General features: G+C 45.3%; 1 protein-coding gene across 2 annotated transcripts; it reads left to right on the plus strand.

Annotated features, from left to right (window-relative positions):
• The first annotated feature begins 1,469 nt into the window (after window positions 1-1,469).
• Window positions 1,470-26,335, plus strand: LOC116367809 (MHC class II regulatory factor RFX1-like). Of its 2 annotated transcripts, none has more exons than XM_031818993.1 (19): window positions 1,470-1,618; window positions 5,309-5,571; window positions 5,773-5,901; window positions 6,764-6,876; window positions 7,681-7,785; window positions 9,279-9,376; window positions 9,659-10,088; window positions 13,024-13,205; window positions 13,783-13,902; window positions 14,933-15,063; window positions 15,477-15,595; window positions 16,433-16,542; window positions 16,663-16,814; window positions 21,112-21,209; window positions 21,326-21,475; window positions 21,849-22,057; window positions 22,302-22,455; window positions 22,595-22,640; window positions 22,842-26,335. In XM_031818993.1, the coding sequence occupies exons 2-19, from the start codon at window positions 5,331-5,333 to the stop codon at window positions 22,994-22,996; spliced, it is 2,742 nt and encodes a 913-aa protein (XP_031674853.1). In that variant the 5' UTR covers window positions 1,470-1,618; window positions 5,309-5,330; the 3' UTR covers window positions 22,997-26,335. The 2 variants fall into 2 exon arrangements, with proteins under 2 accessions (XP_031674853.1, XP_031674854.1); XM_031818994.1 differs by having other exon boundaries at window positions 13,030-13,205.

Consider the following 26,335-nt stretch of genomic DNA (forward strand, 5'->3'; position numbering starts at 1 on the left):
GTGGGGTAACATCTCACAGCATGAACTGGCAAATCTGATGCAGTCCATGAGGAGGAAATGCACTGCAGTACTTAATGCAGCTGGTGGCCACACCAGATACTGACTTACTTTTGATTTTGACACCCCCTTTGTTCAGGGACACATATTCCATTTTTGTTAGTCACATGTCTGTGGAACTTGTTCAGTTTATGTCTTAGTTGTTGAATCTTGTTATGTCCATACAAATATTTACACATGTTAAGTTTGCTGAAAATAAATGCAGTTGACAGTGAGAGGACGTTTCTTTTTTTGCTGAGTTTATGTTTGTGTGTGTGCAGGACATAACTACTGCAAAACAACCAACAAAAATTGGTCACAGTTCTTGCAGCTATGTCGGTCGCTGGGTCTGTACTTAGTCACTGGTAAGCTTTTAGGTGACTCCTATGGTTAGTACACCTACAGTTCATCCCTTGGCAGTGGTACTGTAGATTGCTTTATCACTGATCCCAACCGAGTCTCTCAGAGCATTCACAGTCAGCCCACTGACACACCTACACCTGTATCAGATCACAGCAAAATCCCAGTCTATTTGAAAAGCTCAATATTCAACCATGAGGCATCAAAGCCAAAGGGACTGCATAATACTAAGACATGCTATCGATGGAAGGAAAGTAGTGTAGAAACCAACCCCCAAAAATTGGTCAACAACAAATTCAATCCCTTTTAGAAAACGTTTCACTGAATTAGTTAAACTTGTTATTACAAAGCCTAAAGTATATTTGACCTTTCAGCTGCCTTATCAAATCTAAAAATGTCAAGCAGACGACCTAAGAAAATTAACAACAATGACAAATGGTTTGATGAAGAATGCAAAAACCTAAGAAAGAAATTAAGAAACCTATCCAACCAAAAACATAGACCCATGTATTTCACTGTTTCCCAAGCCAATAAATCCCTTTACATTAAATGTGTGAGAGCAGAAGAGAGAGAACAGAATCCATGTTAAACTACTCATTTTCATTCAGTGTTCATATACAGCGTTGTTGTTTTAGACAACTAAATTCACTGATCACTCATCTGCAATATAATAGTTATGTCACTTTCACTTAACCTTATTGCTCTAAAAGAGCTTGCTACACTAGGTCTAGGCCTACACAATAATAAGGTTGCATGCTTTCAGACCAGGTGACATTGAGGTCGCATTGTCTAACTTAATGTAACATTTTATTTCAACATATTTGATCAAATCAAACTGAGATACAGTGTTACTACCAAATCACTAGTTGATTGACATTAAAATAATCCAATTTCTATCCCGGATTTGGGATCCGCCTCTGTTGTTTAATTTCAAATTCAAACTGGACATGGGTTTCTCACAGATGTGAAGAAGTGCTTTGTATCGACAAATTATGTGGTACTACCACTTTAAAACATGTTGGGAGTTGTCTGCCAATCAGCGCGAATGAGGGGGAGGAAAGAAAGCGGGTGGGTAGCAACAGTTGCCCCGGTGAGGACGAAGCGCCATAGCCACGGTAGCCCTGGCGACAAGAACCCAGCAACGAGAATCAACAACAACAGCCTGAATCCTTGAAAAAAATAAAAACAAAAATATCGGTGGGAAATTCACTTGGAATCAGAGGTGAAACTCTAAACATATTAGATAGTTTACGTGTGCTTCTAACATTTCAAATGAAACATTATGTTGGATGCTGCTGTTTTTCTTTGCCTGTTTCAGTAGCCATTTATAGCAAACTGGTTGCCAACGTCTCTAGCTAGCTAACTTGCTTGTTGGCTCATCAATAGTGTCTCTTGAAACGCGGTGTCTGAGTACATTATGCCTGACATGACGCTTTAATACCCAGGCCGTTGTTATGGCGATGTCAAATGCACGATATGGGTACAAAATGGCGGGTGTTGTAGATACGCGAGACAAGCTAACGACCGTTAGCTAGCTCTGCTGTTGACATGCAGCTTGCTGACCAGCTCGAAGCTAATGTTAGCTAGCCAGGCTACGTGGAAAACCACAGTGGCATCTGTCAAATAATGTTCTAACTTTCCCCATCTTATCAGCTTTAACGCAAAATGTCCTTCTGTCTGGTTGAGACAGAGGTTGACTCGTTAACCAACGTTAGCTAGCTAGTTGCTGCTAGCCAATCTCACTGCGAGCTGATAGTAGTAGTCTGGATAAAACAAATTAAAAAGCTAACTAAAGATGCATTGTAATTTGGTAAATGAGAAGAAATAGCCGGCCAGAGGTTTTAGTTCTCAAGCCCGTACGAAGGCAAGAAAGGTAGCACTGGGAAGTGAAGTCAAGCAAGCAATGTGAAGAGGGGCGTGTCAGTGAGGGGCGCGACTGACTATATTATGCAGATGTAAGTTACAGTGGCAAGGACCTTGAAACATGGGGGGGCATTTGCGTTAATTCCAAACAGTAACTCATTCACTTGGATAGCTAAACTGAATTTTATCCAGTAATGTATATCTTCGTCTCATTTTGGCAACCGCAAAGGTCATATATAGTTATTTGCTGAGTATTGGCTACTCAATAAAACCCATACTATTGAATTGGCTAAAAAGGGGTGAAATGGTAGTGTTCTTGAAAACATTTTGCTTCACATCTGTAAACCTGCTATACTGTTATAAATTCCACAGAGCAGTGTCTCTTCTGTATATGAGAGAGTGCGAGGGAGAGAAGGGTTTGGTACTTTAGGGAGAAATAGACATGTCAAAGCTAGAAGCTGGATATTCTATTCTAAAAGAGTGGCCTAAATTCTGTACTTCGTCCAGACACCATGTTATTACCCCTTCATTAACCATGTAAATTACAAGTGAACTCAAAGTAAAAACAACACCAATGCTTTACGCAGTGTCAATAGACAAGCAGAATGGAGACTGGCTTCCCCACTTTACTCATGTTGCAGTCCCGTGAATATCAGTTGGTGTGTTCGATTCCCACGAGGGACCAGTACAAAAAAAGTATTAAAATGAATGCACTCACTACTGTAAGGCGCTCTGGATATGAGTGTCTGCTAAATCACAAACATGTACATGTAAAAAGCCTTCTGGCCTGTAGCAGCAGCAGTCACATTAGAGATGACTGATCGCATTACAGGTAACGGGACACCAAATGCATGCCTTTCTTTCCCTTCAAGCCTTCTCCTTCCCCACACCTCTTCTCTAGCTGTACCACTAACAGTCTTTGGAGGGGAAATCTCAGTCATAAGTGAATTGACTCATTATTAGGCCCAGACAGAATATGTGTAAAGAAGCAGAAGTTCCCCATGTGTATAGCAATTTCAATTATGAAATTAATTAGAGGCAGTGCTACAATACATTAATTACAGTGGTATAATTGTTTAAAATGTATGTAAACTGTGTTTAAACTTCTCTGTCTGTATTCGGTCTCTAAATGTTTTCAATCACGAGCAGCACCATATCAACAAGTACAATTCAGAGTATGTGCAAATGCACATGGCGAATAAAGGTGATTCTGATTATGAGACAGCGGTAAAAAGCCAGGTGCTGATAAGAAACCTCTCCTGCTGGGTTCCATCTGGCCTCACTGACTCAATCATTATCACGTTAAGGAACAGTCTGGATGATGATGATGATAGGGCCCCATTAAAGATAAAGCAACAATTTAACAATTACTATCTATAGCTACACTGAACAAAAATATAAACACAACATGTAAAGTGTTGGTCCCATATTTCTTGAGCTGAAATAAAAGATCCCATAAATTTTCCATACACACAAAAAGCTTATTTCTCTCAAATTTTGTTCACAAATTTGTTTACGTCCCTGTTAGTGAGCATTTCTCCTTTGCCAAGATAATCCATCCATCGGATAGGTGTGGCATATCAAGAAGCTGATTAAACAGTATGATCATTACACAGGTGCACCTTGTGCTGGGGACAATGAAAGGCCACTCTAAAATGGGCAGTTGTATCACACAACACAATGCCACAGATGTGTCATGTTTTGAGGGAGCGTGCAATTGGCATGCTGACTGCAGAAATGTCCACCAGAGCTGTTGCCAGAGAATTGAATGTTCATTTTTCTACCATAAGCCGCCCTAATGTCGTTTTAGAGAATTTGTCAACCGGCCTCAAAACCACAGACCATGTGTCACCACGCCAGCCCAGGATCTCCACATCTGGCTTCTTCACCTGCGGGATCGTCTGAGACCAGGCACCCAGACAGCTGATGAAACTGTGGGTTTGCACAACTGAAGAGTTTCTGCACAAACTGTCAGAAACAGTCTCGGGGAAGCTCATCTGCTTGCTCATCATCCTCACCAGGGTCTTGACCTGACTGCAGTTCGACTTCGTAACCGACATGGGAAAATTCTCACCTTCGATGGTCACTGGCACGCTGGAGAAGTGTTCTCTTCATGGATGAATCCTAGTTTCAACTGTACTGGGCAGATGGCAGACTGCGTGTATGGCATTGTGTGAGCGAGCGGTTTGCTGATGTCAAAGTTATGAACAGAGTGCCCCATAGTGGGGGTGGGGTTATGGTATGGTCAGGCATAAGCTACGGACAACGAACACAATTGCATTTTATCAATGCCAATTTGAATGCACAGATATAATGTGAAGAGATCCTGAGGCCCATTGTCGTGCCATTCATCCGCTGCCATCAGCTCATGTTTCAGCATGATAATGTACAGCTCCATGTCACAAGGATCTGTACACAATTCCTGGAAGCTGAAAATGTCCCAGTGCTTCCATGACCTGCATACTCTCCACGCATGTCACCCATTGAGCATGTTTGGGATGCTCTGGGTTGATGTGTACTACAGTGTGTTCCAGTTCCCGCCGATACCCAGCTACTTCACACAGCCATTGAAGAGGAGTAGGATAACATTCCATTGGCCACAATCAACAGCCTGATCAACTCTATACGAAGGAGGCGTCTCAATGCATGAAGCAAATGGTGGTCACACCAGATACTGACTGGTTTTCTGATCCATGCCCCTACCTTTTAAAAAATAGGTATCTGTGACCAACGAATGCATATCTGTATTCCCAGCCATGTGAAATCCACAGGGCCTGGTGAATTTATTTCAATTGACTGATTTCCTTATATGAACTGTAACTCAGTAAAATCTTTGAAATGGTTTCATGTTGCTTTTATATTTTTTATTCATTGTAGATTAGCCTGGTCCCCGATCTGTTTGTGCTCTTGCCAACAACATTGCTGTCATTGTCAAGCCAAACACAAGAATTCCGTCAGGAACTGGCAAGAGAGCAGAAAAAGACTGGCACCCAGGCTTCAGCTAGATCTCTCAGCTAAATAAAATAAAATCTTGTTTTCACATATTCAGTGTCTGAGTCCCAGTTCTCGTGATGGCCACGACAGGCTACGTTGGGGAGTTGCAGCCCGTGACGACCCAGCCCCAAGGGGCAGTGAGTGGGAGTGTGACGGTGGCTGGACAGTCCTCAGCATCCGCTGCCCCACACACCGTGGTAGCTCCTACGCAGCAGTTCCTGGCTCAGCTTCAGACCACAGTGGGGGCTCCTGCAGCCGCAGCAGGACACATCACACCTCCTGCACAAGCCACTCCCACAGCGTCACAGAAGACAGCAGGTATTGTTTCTGCCAGTATAATTTTTCATTTGATTGTAATACATTTATTAATTGCGATGTATAAATAAATATTTATATTGTTTCATTGATACATTTATGTACTTTTATGGCATTTTGAGTCATGTCTTATAGGTATGCATCCATTCAGATGCTTATGACAATGTGTATCATGCAATAAATTAACCCTAGTGTCTGTATCAGTTGTCCAGGTGGTGCCCACACAGGCTCCTCCCCCCCAGACCCAGTATGTGACGGCTGAGATCCAGGGTTCTTCATCACAGGCCAACAACGCCCAGAACGCCCCCCAGTACATCGTAGTCACCGTCACAGGTGAGCCGAGCTCAGCATCACATCACATGCTACTGACTGTAGACTTAATTTATCTGAAGTCATGACTGACACTAGTCTGGTCCCAGATCTGTTTGACAACTCCTATGGTGATTGTCACGCAGACCATAAGAGTTGGCAAGAAAGCACAAACACCTGGGACCAGGCTACATTATTGCGGCATTTCATTCAGAAACCTGACCATTTGTATTTATTTAATTTTATTGACCCTTTATTTAACTAGGCAAGTCAGTGAAGAACAAGTTATTATGTACAATGATGGCCTACCAAAAGGCCTTCTGCGGAAATGGGGGCTGGGATTAAAAATAAAATGAAAGCACAAAACATGGTGCAAACATTATTTTAGCTTAGAATAGGTATGATATGCTTTACAGAGATTATACAACTAAAGATAAATTAGAATCAGATTACGTTGGTGTCACGTTCTTAGATGGGCCTGAGAGAGAGGAAGTAACAAGTCTCATAGCTTCCTGTTCAAGCTCTGTTCTTGATCTTAAGAGAGCCGTTCTGATTCACAGTTTCTACCAAATGAATCTAAAAACCTGCAATGAGTGGAATGTCTCTGATTGCTGTGAACTCTGTCCCTGTGCTCTTGCTTATCATGAAGAGGTTGTGTACTGTAATATGTGGGTGTAGTGGCTCAGAGAGAAGTCACAATTTCATATTAACAGGTCTCGCTCTCTCTCTCTGTTTTTCTCTCTCCCTTTCTCTCTCTCTTTCCCTTTCTCTCTCTCTCTCTCTCCCTTTCTCTCTCTCTCTCTCTCTATCCCCCCTCTCTCGCTCTCTCCCTTTCTCTCTTTCTCTCTCTCTCTCTCTCCCTTTCTCTTTCACTCTCTCTCCACAGAGGGCTCTCTCCATTCAAGTGACTCTGTGTCTGACTCGAGCCCTCCTCCAGCTGTGGTACAGCAGACTGGGGTTCCCACACAGGTGGTGCAGCAGGTGCAAGCAGCACAGCAGGTAGAGGTCCCTTCCCCTCTCTCATTCACACCTGGGTCATGTTCATTAGGCACCAAACAGAAGAAAACAGATTAAAACACAGCAGGTAGAGGTCCCTTCCCCTCTCTCATTCACACCGGGGTCATGTTCATTAGGCACCAAACAGAAGAAAACAGATTAAAACAGAGAGGTGACTATCTGAACTTTTTCTCTTTCATGCCATAATGAACATGATCCTGGTAGATATTGCAACAATTGCAACTTGAAACCACACAGAAAAAAACTGTTTATTATTCGCAACTCATCATAAGACTTGGTGAAGCCAAAATAGTGCTGACATAAAGTATTTATGCATCCCTTCAGTATTTGGTGTCCAGCATTGGTGCACTATTATGTGGAAAATGAGAAGTGATAGTCTCAGCAGTTATGGGTTTTACGGTAACAACCTCTGAACAAACCAAACTATCGAAACTAGCATTTGCTGTTCCCCGAGAGAACTTGGCCGGAAATAGCTCAAAATACTTACTAATCTCTCAAGCCTATGGTGTCTAACTGCTCTCAGATGGCAAAACAGTAACTCAGATGTTTTATTGTCACACACTGGATAGGTGCAGTGAAATGTGTTGTTTTACAGGGGCAGCCATAGTAGTATGGTGTGAAACATGTGTTGGACAAGTCAGGACATGGGAAGCATGAGGAAAAATGTTCAGTTCTCGTCACACCCAGTTTGAGCTGATGTAACAGGGCTATTATCTTAGCTACCAGACGCTATTGTCTTAGCTACACACTGTGTGAATCTATCTGTGTTGTGTTTTCTGTCCTTAGAGGTCAGTGGTGCAGGCAACGTCCCAGATCACAGCCAAGACTGAACAGGGTATCACCACCCAGCTGAGTGTCACCAATCTGCAGCCTGTCCACCTCACTCAGGAGGTAAGACACACACACACACACACACACACACACACACACACACACACACACACACACACACGTACAAGACATAAACGGAACACCACACATAACACATAAATATACACACACACATAACCATCCTTTGAGCTAAAGATAGTATATATAATTCAACAACCACACGCTGTATTGCATTGTATTATGTATTCATTTGGTCCTGCTGAGCCAGATAAACATCACAACATTTCCCTCCTGGTTGGTTGGTTCCAGAGTTCGCATAGCAAACAGAGAGAGAGGGATGAGACAGACGTAGGGAGAGGCCGAGAGGTAGAGGAGGAGTGGACAACAGCAGAGCAGAGCAGGACAGACGCACAGTACTTTGCATGGGTGCCGTCAGACAGACACCCAGACATGCAGACAGACGGACACAGCCTCCAGGAGTACCCCTCCTACTTCCCCCTCTCCCTCCCCCTGACCTTCCCTCCCTTCGCCTTGTCCCTATCGGTGCTCTCGCTGGGCTGGGAGGAGATGGAGATGGGAGGCTACCCCACGGTCACCACAGCCCAAGGACAGCCACTCCTGTTTGACGCAGCCTCTGCCCTCAGAGTAGGTCAATTAGGTAGAATTTCTGCCTTAGTCTCCCACTACTAAGTGCAGTTTTAACTTAAAGATGCACTATGCAGAAATTGCTCTGCCATTTCCGGGCTCCTGAGTGGCGCAGTGGTCTAAGGCACTGCATCTCAGTGGAAGAGGTGTCACTACAGTCCCTGGTTCGAATCCAGGCTGTATCACATCCAGCTGTGATTGGGAGTCCCATAGGGCGCTGCACAATTGGCCCAGCGTCGTCCGGGGTAGGCCGTCATTGTCAATAGGAATTTGTTCTTAAATGACTTGCCTAGTTAAATAAAAGTTAAATAAATAATAGTTTGCCTGATTTCAGTTTATGTGACAAAACAAGCTGTTATAAGTGGAGAATCATTGTACCATCTTTTTTCCGTAACCAGAAATATGGTATTTTCAGCTGTTTGAAGCTGGTGTACAACACCTAGTAAAAGACGCAAAAAAGAAACTTATGAACAGGAAGCAGAGAAATACATAGAACAGATCTACCACTTCTGAGACTTGTTTTCAGTGAGAATCACAGATCCATAACACACATATGTGAATGGAATCAGGTCGCCCCCAAAATGACTTATTGCAGCTTTAAATGGAAGTTAGGTATCCTAGAGAGGCTGTCAGTGGGTAACAGAGTGGAGTGGGATTAAGGCAGAGACAACACAGTAGGTAGGAAAGAGCAATGTGAAGGGTAAGGGGAGCAGCCTGCAAGTCAAGGTCATTTTCCCATTGAAGTGAATGAGCCCGTGATTGATGTGGTATGCCTCATGATTGACTACGGTTGAAATATTTGGACACACTTCAAAGGAAATTGGAGGAGGGGGAGTAGATTAGTGTTTTGACCGACTCTGTGTGTGTACTCATGCCTGCATGTGTGTGTGTGTGTGTGTGTGTCCCAGGTACAGCAGCAGCTCCAGCAGGTGCCAGTGCAGCATGTGTACACCAATCAGGTGCAGTATGTTGAAGGGGGAGACAACAACTACACCACCAGCACAATGTAAGCTTTCCTCTCCACTACTCTCTCTGAACACTGTCTATGGGGATATAATGCTATGCCACTATGCTTATATAGTTTGTTAACTGTTGCTAACTAGCTAGCTTGATCACTAAAACTAGACAGTGGAGTAAGCCAGACAGCACAGACAGATCTGGAACTGCTATTTTTGTGATGCAGTGGTTCATCTTTCAAGACAACAGTTATACTGCTGATTTTGAAAATAACTGTCCTTCTGTCCTCCCCTGCTCCCTCCCCTGCTTCCCACCTCCTCCCTCTCTCCAGTCGCTCAGGCAGCTTCACCTACACAGACACCCCTCTGTACACTCAGACCACTGCCGCCCCTTACTACGAAGCCCCTCCCACCTCTGGCTCACAGGTCCCCACCACCGGCACACCCCTGACCGTCTCCGTGACAACGGGCTCCACCGGTGGTGTGTCTATGTACGTGGCTGGCACAGGCCAGATTGTGGCCAATCCGGCGGCCACCTCTGGGGGTGGGGCAACGGTGGTGGCGACAGGGGGAACAGCCAATGGGACTGGGGAAGGGGCGGGGGCTAATGGAAGCGGGGGCAGCTATGTGATCCAGGGGGGGTACATGCTGAGTGGCAACAGTCAGGGGGGCTACTCCACCCACAACGCCCGCTCCTCTCCTGCCACCGTCAGTACAACAGAGGGCGAGGAGGGTAGTGGCGTACCGTCGGCAGACAAAAAGGTATGAGACAGAGACGCCAATCTCAATACTATTCTCTCACACACACCTTTCAGTGTTCTACTAGTCTCAATACTATTCTCTCACACACACCTTTCAGTGTTCTACTAGTCTCAGTACTAGACTGTAGGAGGGACATGGCTGTTCTCCTAGTCTCAGTACTAGACTGTAGGAGGGACATGGCTGTTCTACTAGTCTCAGTAGTAGACTGTAGGAGGGACATGGCTGTTCTACTAGTCTCAGTACTAGACTGTAGGAGGGACATGGCTGTTCTACTAGTCTCAGTACTAGACTGTAGGAGGGACATGGTTGTTCTACTAGTCTCAGTACTAGACTGTAGGAGGGACATGGCTGTTCTACTAGTCTCAGTACTAGACTGTAGGAGGGACATGGTTGTTCTACTAGTCTCAGTACTAGACTGTAGGAGGGACATGGTTGTTCTACTAGTCTCAGTACTAGACTGTAGGAGGGACATGGCTGTTCTACTAGTCTCAGTACTAGACTGTAGGAGGGACATGGCTATTCTCCTAGTCTCAGTACTAGACTGTAGGAGGGACATGGCTGTTCTCCTAGTCTCAGTACTAGACTGTAGGAGGGACATGGCTGTTCTCCTAGTCTCAGTACTAGACTGTAGGAGGGACATGGCTGTTCTCCTAGTCTCAGTACTAGACTGTAGGAGGGACATGGCTGTTCTACTAGTCTCAGTACTAGACTGTAGGAGGGACATGGCTGTTCTACTAGTCTCAGTACTAGACTGTAGGAGGGACATGGCTATTCTACTAGTCTCAGTACTAGACTGTAGGAGGGACATGGCTGTTCTCCTAGTCTCAGTACTAGACTGTAGGAGGGACATGGCTGTTCTACTAGTCTCAGTACTAGACTGTAGGAGGGACATGGCTGTTCTACTAGTCTCAGTACTAGACTGTAGGAGGGACATGGCTGTTCTACTAGTCTCAGTACTAGACTGTAGGAGGGACATGGCTGTTCTACTAGTCTCAGTACTAGACTGTAGGAGGGACATGGCTATTCTACTAGTCTCAGTACTAGACTGTAGCAGGGACATGGCTGTTCTACTAGTCTCAGTACTAGACTGTAGGAGGGACATGGCTGTTCTACTAGTCTCAGTACTAGACTGTAGGAGGGACATGGCTATTCTACTAGTCTCAGTACTAGACTGTAGCAGGGACATGGCTGTTCTACTAGTCTCAGTACTAGACTGTAGGAGGGACATGGCTATTCTACTAGTCTCAGTACTAGACTGTAGGAGGGACATGGCTATTCTACTAGTCTCAGTACTAGACTGTAGCAGGGACATGGCTGTTCTACTAGTCTCAGTACTAGACTGTAGGAGGGACATGGCTGTTCTACTAGTCTCAGTACTAGACTGTAGGAGGGACATGGCTGTTCTACTAGTCTCAGTACTAGACTGTAGGAGGGACATGGCTGTTCTACTAGTCTCAGTACTAGACTGTAGGAGGGACATGGCTGTTCTACTAGTCTCAGTACTAGACTGTAGGAGGGACATGGCTATTCTCCTAGTCTCAGTACTAGACTGTAGGAGGGACATGGCTGTTCTACTAGTCTCAGTACTAGACTGTAGGAGGGACATGGCTGTTCTCCTAGTCTCAGTACTAGACTGTAGGAGGGACATGGCTGTTCTACTAGTCTCAGTACTAGACTGTAGGAGGGACATGGCTGTTCTCCTAGTCTCAGTACTAGACTGTAGGAGGGACATGGCTGTTCTACTAGTCTCAGTACTAGACTGTAGCAGGGACATGGCTGTTCTACTAGTCTCAGTACTAGACTGTAGGAGGGACATGGCTGTTCTACTAGTCTCAGTACTAGACTGTAGGAGGGACATGGCTGTTCTACTAGTCTCAGTACTAGACTGTAGGAGGGACATGGCTGTTCTACTAGTCTCAGTACTAGACTGTAGGAGGGACATGGCTGTTCTCCTAGTCTCAGTACTAGACTGTAGGAGGGACATGGCTGTTCTACTAGTCTCAGTACTAGACTGTAGGAGGGACATGGTTGTTCTACTAGTCTCAGTACTAGACTGTAGGAGGGACATGGCTGTTCTCCTAGTCTCAGTACTAGACTGTAGGAGGGACATGGCTGTTCTACTAGTCTCAGTACTAGACTGTAGGAGGGACATGGCTGTTCTACTAGTCTCAGTACTAGACTGTAGGAGGGACATGGCTGTTCTCCTAGTCTCAGTACTAGACTGTAGGAGGGACATGGCTGTTCTCCTAGTCTCAGTACTAGACTGTAGGAGGGACATGGCTGTTCTACTAGTCTCAGTACTAGACTGTAGGAGGGACATGGCTGTTCTACTAGTCTCAGTACTAGACTGTAGGAGGGACATGGCTGTTCTCCTAGTCTCAGTACTAGACTGTAGGAGGGACATGGCTGTTCTACTAGTCTCAGTACTAGACTGTAGGAGGGACATGGCTGTTCTACTAGTCTCAGTACTAGACTGTAGGAGGGACATGGCTGTTCTACTAGTCTCAGTACTAGACTGTAGGAGGGACATGGCTGTTCTCCTAGTCTCAGTACTAGACTGTAGGAGGGACATGGCTGTTCTACTAGTCTCAGTACTAGACTGTAGGAGGGACATGGCTGTTCTCCTAGTCTCAGTACTAGACTGTAGGAGGGACATGGCTGTTCTACTAGTCTCAGTACTAGACTGTAGCAGGGACATGGCTGTTCTACTAGTCTCAGTACTAGACTGTAGGAGGGACATGGCTTCATCATGTTATATTGTTATATCGTTGTCCCTGCACTACAGCCCCTCCCAAGCTTACTTCTGCCCCCCATGTCTCTATTATAACGAATGATTGATAATATATAATGTTCAGGAACCAAACCGATCAGTCGTGTGTGTTTGTTGACTAACCCATCCATTTGTCCCTTCTCTCTGTGTGTCCCTCTCTGCCAGGTGCAGTGGCTGCTAGATAACTATGAGACAGCTGAAGGGGTCAGTCTGCCTCGCTCCACCCTCTACTGCCACTACCTGCTGCACTGCCAGGAGCAGAAGCTGGAGCCCGTCAACGCTGCCTCCTTTGGGAAGCTGATCAGATCCGTGTTCATGGGGCTACGCACCCGCCGCCTGGGCACCCGGTGAGACGGGTTATATCATACAGACACGCACACACCGCCTGGGCACCCGGTGAGACGGGTTATATCATACAGACATGCACGCGCCGCCTGGGCACCCGGTGAGACGGGTTATATCATACAGACACGCACGCGCCGCCTGGGCACCCGGTGAGACGGGTTATATCATACAGACACGCACGCGCCGCCTGGGCACCCGGTGAGACGGGTTATATCATACAGACACGCACGAGCCGCCTGGGCACCCGGTGAGACGGGTTATATCATACAGACACGCACGCGCCGCCTGGGCACCCGGTGAGACGGGTTATATCATACAGACACGCACGCGTCGCCTGGGCACCCAGTGAGACGGGTTATATCATACAGGCACGCGCCGCCTGGGCACCCGGTGAGACTGGTTTTATCATACACACACGCACACACTCCGCCTGGGCACCCAGTGAGACGGGTTATATCATATAGACACGCACACGCCGCCTGGGCACCCGGTGAGACGGGTTATATCATACAGACACGCACACGCACACGCCCCAAAAGCTTGGGCTGAATCAGAGGCTGAATTGTGTATGTGTTCCAGGGGGAACTCCAAGTACCACTATTACGGCCTGAGGATCAAGGCCTGCTCCTCTCTGATCAGACTGATGGAGGACCAGCAGCACCTGGCCATGAGACAGCAGCCCTTCTCTCAGAAACAGAGGTGGACTATCAGCCTCTGTCTCTCTCTGCGTCTCTCTGTCTCACTCTCTCTGTCTCTCTCTCTCTCTCTCTCTGCGTCTCTCTGTCTCTCTCTGCGTCTCTCTGTCTCACTCTCTCTGTCTCTCTCTCTCTCTGCGTCTCTGCCTCTCTCTGCATCTCTCTGTCTCTCTCTGCGTCTCTCTGTCTCACTCTCTCTTCTCCTCTTTCACTCTCACAGTGCCTCAAACACTGTCTCCCTCTAGCACTCTAACAGTTGCTCTCTTTCCTACCCTCTCATTCTTTCTCTCTGGCTCTCTCACTCTCTTTCCCCCCTCTCTCACTCTCTGTCTCTCTTTCCTCCCCTCTCTCACTGTGTCTCTCTTTCCCCCCTCTCTCACTCTGTCTCTCTTTCCTCTCCTCTCTCACTCTCTCTCTTTCCCCCCTCTCTCACTCTGTCTCTCTTTCCTCCCCTCTCTCACTCTGTCTCTCTTTCCCCCCTCTCTCACTCTCTGTCTCTCTTTCCTACCCTCTCTCACTCTCTGTCTCTATTTCCTCCCCTCTCACTCTGTCTCTCTTTCCTACCCTCTCTCACTCTCTGTCTCTCTTTCCTCCCCTCTCTCACTCTCTGTCTCTCTTTCCCCCCTCTCTCACTCTCTGTCTCTCTTTCCTCCCCTCTCTCACTCTGTCTCTCTTTCCTCCCCTCTCACTCTCTCTGTCTCCCTTTCCTCCCCTCTCTCACCCTGTCTCTCTTTCCTCCCCTCTCTCACTCTCTCTCTTTCCTCCCCTCTCACTCTCTCTGTCTCCCTTTCCTCCCCTCTCTCACCCTGTCTCTCTTTCCTCCCCTCTCACTCTCTGTCTCTCTTCCTCCCCTCTCTCACTCTCTCTCTTTCCTCTCCTCTCACTCTCTCTGTCTCCCTTTCTCTCATTTCATTTCTGTATTTCTGTCCTTATTCCTAGAACTTATTGTGCCATTTTGTTGTATCTCTCTCATTGAAGCCTCCCTGCTGTATAAAGGATCTTCATTATTTTCATAATGAACCCCTCCTTCCTAGGTTGAAGCCGGTGCAGAAGGTGGAGGGGATGACCAATGGCATGGCGGCAGGCTCGGGCCAACAGCAGCAGCAGCAGGGGGCGGGGCTCTCTGACATCAGCGCCCAAGTGCAGCAGTACCAGCAGTTCCTGGGTGAGAGGGTGGGGGGTGTCAGGTCTGTCAACACTAGGGGGAATTGGGGTAACACCTTATTGTACCATCTTGGTGTTTACAGTATATGGTAACAATAAGGACTGGAGTCAATGAGTAGCTACTTCACTTAGTGTTTATATGACCACCAAAGAAACGGAAGAGTGTTTAAAATGTACCTACTATGTAATAACATTTGACCATATTTGACCAAGTACAGTAGAGAAATACAAAGATACAAATCTCAGAGTTATAGACTGACTGATTAACGGAATGGACCATATCGAACCGGGACATTTATTAAACACTAACCAATGAACTTCAGTAGGTTACAGACAGTGCTAAAACAGGTCAGACATTTACAGTGTCTGGCTTGTGTAAATACACAATTAATATTGTCTTCCGTCCCCATGCAGACGCGTCCCGGACCCTCCCAGAGTTCCCTGACCTTGACCTGCAGGGGAAGGCCCTACCGGAGGGCATAGAACTGGAGCACATCAAGAGCTTCCAGCTGCTGTATCGGGAACACTGTGAGGTGCCTGTCTGTATGTCACACTGGTTGTTTATATGTACAGCATGTTACTGTCTGTCTGTCTGTCTACCCCTGTCTGTCTGTACAGAGGCCTACCTCTGTCTGTCTGTACAGAGGCCTACCTCTGTCTGTCTGTACAGAGACCTACCTCTGTCTGTCTGTACAGAGACCTACCCCTTTCTGTCTGTACAGAGGCCTACCCCTGCCTGTCTGAACAGAGGCCTACCCCTGCCTGTCTGAACAGAGGCCTACGTCTGTCTGTCTGTCTGTCTGTCTGTATGTCTGTATGTATGTATGTATGTATGTACGTATGTACGTACGTATGTACGTACGTATGTACGTATGTATGTACGTATGTACGTACAGAGGCCTACCTCTGTCTGTCTGTGCAGAGGCCTACCCCTTTCTGTCTGTACAGAGACCTACCCTTGTCTGTCTGTAAAGAGACCTACCCCTGCATGTCTGTACAGAGGCCTACCCTGTCTGTCTGTACAGAGACCTACCCCTGTCTGTCTGCACAGAGGCCTCCCCCTGTCTGTCTGTACAGAGGCCTCCCCCTGTCTGTCTGTACAGAGGCCTCCCCCTGTCTGTCTGTCTGTACAGAGACCTACCCCTGTCTGTCTGTACAGAGACCTACCCCTGTCTGTCTGTACAGAGACCTACCCATGGTGTATGTGTCATTGTTCATTCATCAGTTCTTGTATAGTCCTGTTATGTACATGTCATCTGTACGTCTCACTGTTGTTTCTGTCGGTCCAGCTGTCCTGTGCATCCTTTGCATAAAGGGAGGAACTAAGATAGTTGATACTGATGGTGCTGGTGTTCCCTCTTTGTTTCCAGGCTATTCTGGACGTGACGATCAACCTGCAGTTCACCCTGGTGGAGACCCTGTGGAAGACCTTCTGGAGGTTTGAAGAGAGCCAGAGTGGAGACACTGGCACACTGGCTGTGTACGTCTTGTCCTGGGACTTCAATATGCTACTAAAGCAACTGTCTTTTTTTTTTTAAATATCAAGTCATTTTTTCAAGAATCCTGTGTCATTTTCTAACTATCTGTATTGTTGTAACAGACATGATGAGTCTGAGAAGCGCCTGCCTAAGGACTGTCTAGTGATCCTGTGTAAGTACGACCCTGTGCTCCGCTGGAGCCGCGACTGTGACAACACCCTGTACCAGGGCCTGGTGGAGATCCTCATCCCCGATGTGCTGCGGCCCATCCCCAGTGAGTTAGAACGCACTACACAACACCACATAATACTGATACAACTACAGAGCAGTATAGAGAGCCTTCAGAAAGTTTTCAAACCTCTTGACCTTTTCCACATTTTGTTGTGTCTGGATTTTTAAATGGATTAAATTGAGATTGTTTGTCACTGGCCTAGACACAATACCCCATAATGTCAACGTGAACTTATGTATTTAGATATTTTTTATAAATGAAAATCTGGAATGTCTTGGGTCAATAAGTATTCAACCCCTTTGTTATGGCAAGCCTAAATAAGTTCAGGAGTAAAAATGTACTTAACAAGTCACATAAGTTGCATGGACTCTGTGTTAAACACGATGTTTGAATGACTACCTCCTCTCTGTACCCCACACATACAATTATATGTAAGGTGCCTCAGTCGAGCAGTGAATTTCAAGCACAGATTCAACCATAAAGACCTGGGAGGTTTTCCAGTGCCTCACAAAGAAGGGAACCTATTGGTAGATGGATGAATATCCCTTTGAGCTGAAGGTATTAATTACACTTTGGATGGTGTATCAAGAAGCCGCTCTGGATTTCACCATGAGGCCAATGGTGACTTTAAAACAGTTACAGAGTTTAATGGCTGTGATAGGAGAACTGAAGATGGATCAACAACATTGTAGTTACTCCACAATACTAACCTAATTGACAGAGTGAAAAGAAATAAGCCTGTACACAAGAAAAATATTACAAAACATGCACTAAAGTAATACTGCAAACAAATGTGGCAAAGCAATTCACTTTTTGTCCTGAATAGAAAGTGTTATGTTTGGGGCAAATCCAATACAACACAGTACTGAGTACCACTCGCCATATTTCCAAGCATAGTGGTGTCTGCATAATGTTATGGGTATGCTTGTAATCATTAAGTACTGGGGAGTTTTTCAGGATAAAAAAAGAAACAGAAAGGTGCTAAACACAGTCAGAATCCCAGAGGGAAACCTGGTTCAGTCTGCTTTCCAACAGACACTGAGAGTTGAATTCACCTTTCAGCAGGACAATAACCTAAAACACAAGGCCAAATCTACACTGGAGTTGCTTACCAAGAAGACAGTTAATTTTCCTGAGTGGCCGAGTTACAGTTTTGACTTACTGTAAATCTGCTTGACAATCTGTGGCAAGACCTGAAAATGGTTGTCTAGCAATGATCAACAACCAATTTGGCAGAACTTGATGAATTTAGAAATTAATAATTGGCAAATGTTGCACAATCGATGTGTGGACAGCTCTTAGAGACTTACCTAGAAAGACTGACAGCTGTAATCGCTGACAAAGGTGATTCTAACATGTATTGACTCAGGAGGTTGAATACTTATCTCATCAAGATATATTAGTGTTTTTTAATTATTATATTTCTTTTTTACAAATGTTGGAATTTTTCTTCCACTTTGACATGACATAATATTTTGTGAAGATCGTTGACAAAAAATTACAATTAAATCTATTTGAATCCCACTTTTTACACAACATGTTTGGAATACTTTCTGAAGGCACCTTATAATACTACATAGCACAACATTACACTATACTCAGCGACCTTTTACGCTACTGCTACTTCTGTTCATCATATATGCATAGTCACTTCAACCATATCTACATGTACATACTACCTCAATCAGCCTGACTAACCGGTGTCTGTATGTAGCCTCACTACTTTTATAGTCTCACTACTTTTATAGTCTCACTACTTTTATAGTCTCACTACTTTTATAGTCTCACTACTTTTATAGTCTCACTACTTTTATAGCCTCACTACTTTTATAGCCTCACTACTTTTATAGTCTCACTACTTTTATAGTCTCACTACTTTTATAGCCTCACTACTTTTATAGCCTCACTACTTTTATAGTCTCTCTACTGTATATAGCCTGTCTTTTTTTACTGTTGTTTTATTTCATTACTTAACTATTGTTCTCCTAATACCTTTTTTGCACTATTGGTTAGAGCCTGTAAGTAAGCATTTCACTGTAAGGTCTACACCTGTTGTATTCGGCGCACGTGACAAGTAAACTTAGATTTTATTTTATTTTATTACAGTACACAAGACATAGCGTTATACTGCACTACATTATACTATGTGACATGACATAGCTGTAATAAAGCCTGTGTGTAGCTGGTGTAGAGGAGTCCGGTGCAGGATGCGGGTGCACCTCAGCCACACTCAAGGTACTCAACGATATCATAACCGCCATCGATAAAAGACAGTACTGTGCAGCCGTCTTCATCGACCTTGCCAAGGCTTTCGACTCTGTCAATCACCATATTCTTATTGGCAGACTCAGGAGCCTCGGTTTTTCGGATGACTGCCTTGCCTGGTTCACCAATTACTTTGCAGACAGAGTTCAGTGCGTCAAATCGGAGGGCATGCTGTCTGGTCCTCTGGCAGTCTCTATGGGGGTGCCACAGGGTTCAATTCTCGGGCCGACTCTTTTCTCTGTGTATATCAATGATGTTGCTCTTGCTGCGGGCGAATCCCTGATCCACCTCTACGCAGACGACACCATTCTATATACCTTCGGCCCTTCTTTGGACACTATGCTATCTAACCTCCAAACAAGCTTCAATGCCATACAACACTCCTTCCGTGGCCTCCAACTGCTCTTAAACGCTAGTAAAACCAAATGCATGCTTTTCAACCGGTCGCTGCCTGCACCCGCATGCCCGACTAGCATCACCACCCTGGATGGTTCCGACCTAGAATATGTGGACGTCTATAAGTACCTAGGTGTCTGGCTAGACTGCAAACTCTCCTTCCAGACTCATATCAAACATCTCCAATCGAAAATCAAATCAAGAGTCGGCTTTCTATTCCGCAACAAAGCCTCCTTCACTCACGCCGCCAAGCTTACCCTAGTAAAACTGACTATCCTACCGATCCTCGACTTCGGCGATGTCATCTACAAAATGGCTTCCAACACTCTACTCAGCAAACTGGATGCAGTCTATCACAGTGCCATCCGTTTCGTCACTAAAGCACCTTATACCACCCACCACTGCGACTTGTATGCTCTAGTCGGCTGGCCCTCGCTACATATTCGTCGCCAGACCCACTGGCTCCAGGTCATCTACAAGTCCATGCTAGGTAAAGCTCCGCCTTATCTCAGCTCACTGGTCACGATGGCAACACCCATCCGTAGCACGCGCTCCAGCAGGTGTATCTCACTGATCATCCCTAAAGCCAACACCTCATTTGGCCGCCTTTCGTTCCAGTACTCTGCTGCCTGTGACTGGAACGAATTGCAAAAATCGCTGAAGTTGGAGACTTTTATCTCCCTCACCAACTTCAAACATCAGCTATCTGAGCGGCTAACCGATCGCTGCAGCTGTACATAGTCTATTGGTAAATAGCCCACCCTTTCTCACCTACCTCATCCCCATACTGTTTTTATTTATTTACTTTTCTGCTCTTTTGCACACCAATATCTCTACCTGTACATGACCATCTGATCATTCATCACTCCAGTGTTAATCTGCAAAATTGTAATTATATGCCTACCTCCTCATGCCTTTTGCACACATTGTATATAGACTCCCCCTTTGGTTTCTACTGTGTTATTGACTTGTTAATTGTTTACTCCATGTGTAACTCTTTGTTGTCTGCTCACACTGCTATGCTTTATCTTGGCCAGGTCGCAGTTGCAAATGAGAACTTGTTCTCAACTAGCCTACCTGGTTAAATAAAGGTGTTCTCAACTAGCCTACCTGGTTAAATAAAGGTGTTCTCAACTAGCCTACCTGGTTAAATAAAGGTGTTCTCAACTAGCCTACCTGGTTACATAAAGGTGAAATAAAATAAAATAAAAAAAAGGACAGCAGATATGAGTAATAAACGTATTTACTCTAGATTCCACAAATACAACACAAAATATTTGAGCCCACAATAACGGACCGTATTACAAAACAAACAATCACTCACAAACAAACATGGGGGAACAGAGGGTTAAATAATGAACAAGTAATTGGGGAATTGAAACCAGGTGTTTAAGACAGACAAAATAAATGGAAAATAAAATGTGGATCGGCGATGGCTAGAAGGCCGGTGACGTTGACCGCCGCTCGAACAAGGAGAGGGACCGACTTCGGCGGAAGTCGTGACAATAGCACTATATTACACTAATGATCTACATAACATGACATAGGCCTGGTGGAGATTCTACATAACACAATAAAACACAGGTTGTTTGAGTTCAAGGACATTCTGTTCACCACCACATAGGAGAGCACATTTAGTTCAGCCCTGTGTCAACCTCTCTCTCTCTCCTGTCCGCAGGTGCCTTAACTCAAGCCATCCGCAACTTTGCCAAGAGTCTGGAGAGTTGGTTGACCAACGCTATGATGAACATCCCAGAAGAGATGGTCCGCATTAAGGTGTGTGTCTGCTTTCATGTGTGTTGGGCAGCATGTGTTGGTTTCTGTGGTGAGTGTGTGTTCTTGGTGAGGTCTTGTCACGCTCTCTTTTCTCACTTCCTCCTCTCATCCTCCAGGTAACGTCAGCCAGTTCGTTTGCCCAGACGCTGCGCAGGTACACCTCTCTGAACCACTTGGCCCAGGCAGCCAGGGCCGTGCTACAGAACACAGCTCAGATAAACCAGATGCTCAGCGACCTCAACCGCGTGGACTTCGCCAATGTTCAGGTCCGTCTGACCTAAGACCTGTGGTTACAGTGTATAGTAACAGTCAGACACTGTCCAGACCATAGACGTGTCATTATATTCATATGATGCAGACCAGCACTGATGGTGATCCCTGTAGTGTTTGTTTGGTAGATGTAGTATAATGTCCTAAAGCTCTGTGTGTTGTTGTTGTTGTTGTCGTACTGACATAACACAGGTGGCCTTTGTTACCTTGTCATTCAACTACTATATTTTGAAAATTGTGAAGTGACAAAAATATAAGAGACATGATACTGACGACTCTCTCTCTTTCTCTCCCCTTCCTCCCCTCTTTCTTTCTCTCTCACCCCCTCCTGTCTCTTTTCCTCTTCCCCTCCTCCTTCTCTCCATACAGGAGCAGGCGTCGTGGGTGTGTCGCTGTGAGGACCGTGTGGTGCAGCAGTTGGAGCAGGACTTCAAGCTGACCCTGCAGCAGCAGAACTCTCTGGAGCAGTGGGCTGCCTGGCTGGACGGGGTGGTCTCCCAGGTCCTAAAGCCCTACCAGGCCAGTGCCGCCTTCCCCAAAGCAGCCAAGCTCTTCCTGCTCAAGTGGTCCTTCTACAGGTGAGAATGGGATTAGTCCCATGACTGCTAAATACGGTTGAACATTTCCAGTAATTTCACACATTTTCAACTAGAATCAAATGGGAATAGGCAGGGAGGGAATCCTCCAACTGGGAAATTTGGGGAAGGTCCTAACATTTTACAACGCTACTGCTCAGAGAATTATTTTTTCCTGGTTAGTCAGGAAATCCAGATTTGTTTATCCATGCTAAACCGAACTCTTCCTCCTCCTCCTCCCCCCCAGTTCCATGGTGATTAGAGACCTGACTCTGCGTAGTGCTGCCAGCTTCGGATCCTTCCACCTGATCAGACTGCTGTATGATGAGTACATGTACTACCTGATAGAACACAGAGTGGCCCAGGCTAAAGGAGAGACACCCATCGCTGTCATGGGAGAGGTACACACACATATACACACATTTACACACGCGCTCACAGTGGCCTAAGCCAAAAAAAGCTAATGTGCTGTTGATATTAGTTACCATTGTTTAGTTGTTACCATTCAATTGTTACTGACTCATTTCCTATGTCTCTCAGTTCGCCAGTCTTGGCCGGAGTTTGAACCCACTGGATCCAGACAAAGGTAACTACCATCCATGTTGTTTGATACAAAGCTACTTATTGAGGATTGCCCAATCCCAGATCAATCCCTACCCCTTACGCATTTGTGGAGATCTGAGGGCATAGGGGGTAGGGGTTAGGGACTCATTTGGGATTGGGCAGTCTATTCCTATAACCATGGTTTCTGATATTAACCTTCATCCCACGTGTGTCTGTCTTCCAGAAGAGGAAGAGGAGGAGGAAGAGGAGAGCGATGACGAGTGTCAGGAGCTGTCTCTGCCCTCTGACGGGGCGGGGCTGGGGGAGGAGTCTCTGGAGCCACCTACCAAGCTGGCCAGAACCGACCAGAGAGTACTCTTCACCACGGGCCAGGACTGAACACACACACACACACACACACTGATACACACATGCACAAACACACTTCCATTCACAGACTGACTTACACAAATACTCACACATAACTGCATTAATTTATAAACATTTGTATACACACATACACCAAGATACCCTTGTATACACTAATATGTACACTAGAGGTTGACACGGGAGTGAAAATTCATTCCTGTTCTGTCTTGTCCTGTAAAAAAATGTTCCCTGTAATGCCCGGATCCTGCAGCGTTTCTATAACCCCGGAACTTTCCTGTCCCATTCTGATAAATATCACTCCCGTCCCATGCAGATTTTTACACACACAAATCATTTATTCCGTTACGCCTCGATCACACCAATAGCGTCATTGCATTTTGGTACACAAGATGTAAATTCATTTCCACTGGAACACTGTGTTGCCTTGCAGCATTGTGTTGCAGAGGCAGTTGCAGTGCGTTCTGTGTGGTGGAAGCGTTGGAGTTATCGAATGTATGCATCAGACTGTATGTGAAGACGGCCTGACAGAAATGGCAGCAGAAGGTGAAGGTTGAACTTTTGTTGAACACATCCAGATGATGCTGCGTACCATTTTGCATAATGACACTATCGTGTGATCGGGGCGTAGAGTAGTGGCTGGCTCCAACTGAAGCGAGGCGTGAGAGTGAGCTGGAAGGAAGGAAATTATCATTCGATTTTTGTCATTAAGTGAACGATATTAGGCCTACACAGTTTATTTTAATTAAATGCTCCACACATTACCATCCTGTGGTTTGTCGATCCTGTGCTGTCCCGAACATGACTCTAGAACTTCCCATTCCTGACAGACCTGTTCCCATGTCAACCTCTAATGTACAGTTTCTACACACATTTGAGTGTAGATACTGTACACACACACACACACACACACACACACACACATGTTCATACACTCAATAAAAATGTCTGCAGTCTCTACACATAGATGCTGACCCATCAGTACACAGACACAGTCCCAATAAGGTCTGTATGGCACAAGTCTGCTGTAAGCACAGATACCACACATGCATGGATGGGCACACAATCACCGGTCCGGCATTGCTGCACAAAGGACACAGGGTGAACTTACACACACACGCCCACGCCCACGCCCACGCCCAACCCATGGAGTGAAGAGAAAGTGTTTGTTGTCACTTGAATGGATCTGTGTATTGAACAAGGACCTGCCATGTTTCTCTGTATTGGTGTCACTGGCTGACAGCAGGGCAGTGCAATGTACATGCCAACCTAAACTACCCTCCAACAACTGTCTGCTGTACCAAGGTGGTCCTGAAGATGTGATGGTTAACAGTGTGTCCTCCCTTACCCAACCCTTCTGTATAGGGAGGAACGGAGGGAGGAAGAGGAAATGGCTGCTTACGATTCTGCAGTTCTAAATTGTTAATTTAGCTCTCACTCTCATGTCAATCAAAGCCCAAGAGCCAGTCAGAAGGAGATGGGGCATGTGGGTGACAGCAGATAGACTGTAAAGAGAGTTGTTGTGTGTGATGCTTGTGGTGTGTGCGTGTGTGCTGGGGTCCTACTGCTGTGCTGTATTTTTAGGGTGCGATTGAACATGCGTGGATTTATGTGATTGTGTGTGTGTGTCTTGTAACGTGTGTCTGGTTGTACGATTGTTGAGTCTGTGCTTCAGGAGAAGTGTTGACTGTATATTTGGTGGATATTTTCAAAGGCATTCAAAATCATTTGGGGTGAATGTTTTTATTGGTTCTTTTTCATTTGATTTGTTCCTTTCCTGAAAAAGAGTGTCATGGTTTTGGGGGTTCCTGTTACAACCACTCACACACGCACACAAAAGATAAAACCCTGGTTTAAAGGTGTTTCCATGTCAACCCCACAGATGTGGAACAGTAGTCCCACAATTTCTCTCCGCTGCAGTGTCCATCTGCCTCTGCTGCTGAATGTGCAGTTCTGTAAAGAGAGATCAGTTCAATATATATTCCTGTTTGTGTTTTCAAGTGCTTCATTGCCATCTGTTTTATTGGTTTCTGTTGAGACCTTTGTGGCCTCTTGTTGTCCACACGTCATTGCGCCAGCCTTATTTTTTATGTTTGTTTATCTTTTTCATTTCTGTACCAGACATTTCTGATTTCAAATAATTACTTTGTTTACATATTCCAGGAAGGACTGTGCTGGACTGAGTTAAAATGCGATAATATAATTATATATATGTGTGTCACTCTATTTCCTTTTCATTGTCACAAAGTGAACCTTTCTTGTCTGGTGATGTGGTGTCAATCTGTCACACACTAAGTATATGTTGTGTGTATGTGTATTTACTGAGAGTCGTTATTGAGTGTGAGTGTCTATGTTTGATTTCAGTTCTCCTCAAATGAGCTCTCCATACATACACACGCCAAGGGTCCTGCTTCGTTTGCACAGTCACAGTCAATAACTGTCCTTTTATATGGTGAGATGTCAGTAGCCTGATCCCAAATATGTTTGTACTATCTTGCCAACTCCTGGTTTGACAATGACCATATAAGTTGGAGAGACAGCACAAACTGATCGGGTACCAGGCTAGAATATAACAATTCTGCCTATTTATCACAGACAGTCTCCAATTCGAGATCCCTATAGATCTCTTTCATGTACAGTACTGTATATCTGTGTCTGATGGAATCGCAGCACACAGGTGTAAGGTATTCTGAGGAAGACCCTTACAGTCGGTGCCATTGTTGTATGGGTTTAGCATGGTCCCAGATCTGTTTGTGCTGTCTTATAGAAGTTGGAATGACAGCACAAGCAGATCTGGGGTCAGGCTCGATGTGAAACGAGACAGGTGAATCAGACACCCTATCTTCCTCTACATCTCTCATTCTGTCTCACTCGTTTCCTTCCTGCTAATGTTTTTCTGCTGTTGTTTTGTTGTTGAAGCCATTTTCATAGAACATTGTCCACCACGATCAGTTCGGTTGTTGAACATGTATTGTATAAACATTTCATTGCATTTAAGTGTCACAAGAATGTTTTCAAAGGCAGCAATGAATATCTTGAGCACGTAGTGTGGACCTCTAAACCAGCATGTTTAACACTCTGGGGTGTCTGCTGCTACCACAGCTGATGATATATCCTCCCATGTCCTGCGGATCTCCCTATACGATGGCCATTCTTTTCCAGACAAAAATGTTTGTCATTTTTATAGAGTTCAGTTTCTTACTTCTAAAAGCAAAAATGGTATTGTGTGGCAGTGTTTTATGAATTTGGTCAAATACACGTATGACTGTGCCTTTGGGAGGTTGTAGAATGCACTTCAAATGTTTTTAATTTTAAAGATATAAAATAAATTAAGAATTTTTTAAGTTGTCA

The sequence above is a fragment of the Oncorhynchus kisutch genome, unplaced genomic scaffold, assembly GCF_002021735.2.
Source record: "Oncorhynchus kisutch isolate 150728-3 unplaced genomic scaffold, Okis_V2 scaffold1763, whole genome shotgun sequence".
Taxonomy (NCBI): Eukaryota; Metazoa; Chordata; class Actinopteri; order Salmoniformes; family Salmonidae; genus Oncorhynchus; species Oncorhynchus kisutch.

Excerpts from the sequence above, each read along its gene's own strand:
- LOC116367809 (XM_031818993.1), top strand. The coding sequence starts at position 5,331 with ATGGCCACGACAGGCTACGTTGGGGAGTTGCAGCCCGTGACGACCCAG. Across the intron at positions 13,903-14,932 it reads CCCTTCTCTCAGAAACAGAG|GTTGAAGCCGGTGCAGAAGG; the intron begins GTGGACTATCAG and ends CCTCCTTCCTAG. Across the intron at positions 21,210-21,325 it reads AAGAGATGGTCCGCATTAAG|GTAACGTCAGCCAGTTCGTT; the intron begins GTGTGTGTCTGC and ends CTCATCCTCCAG.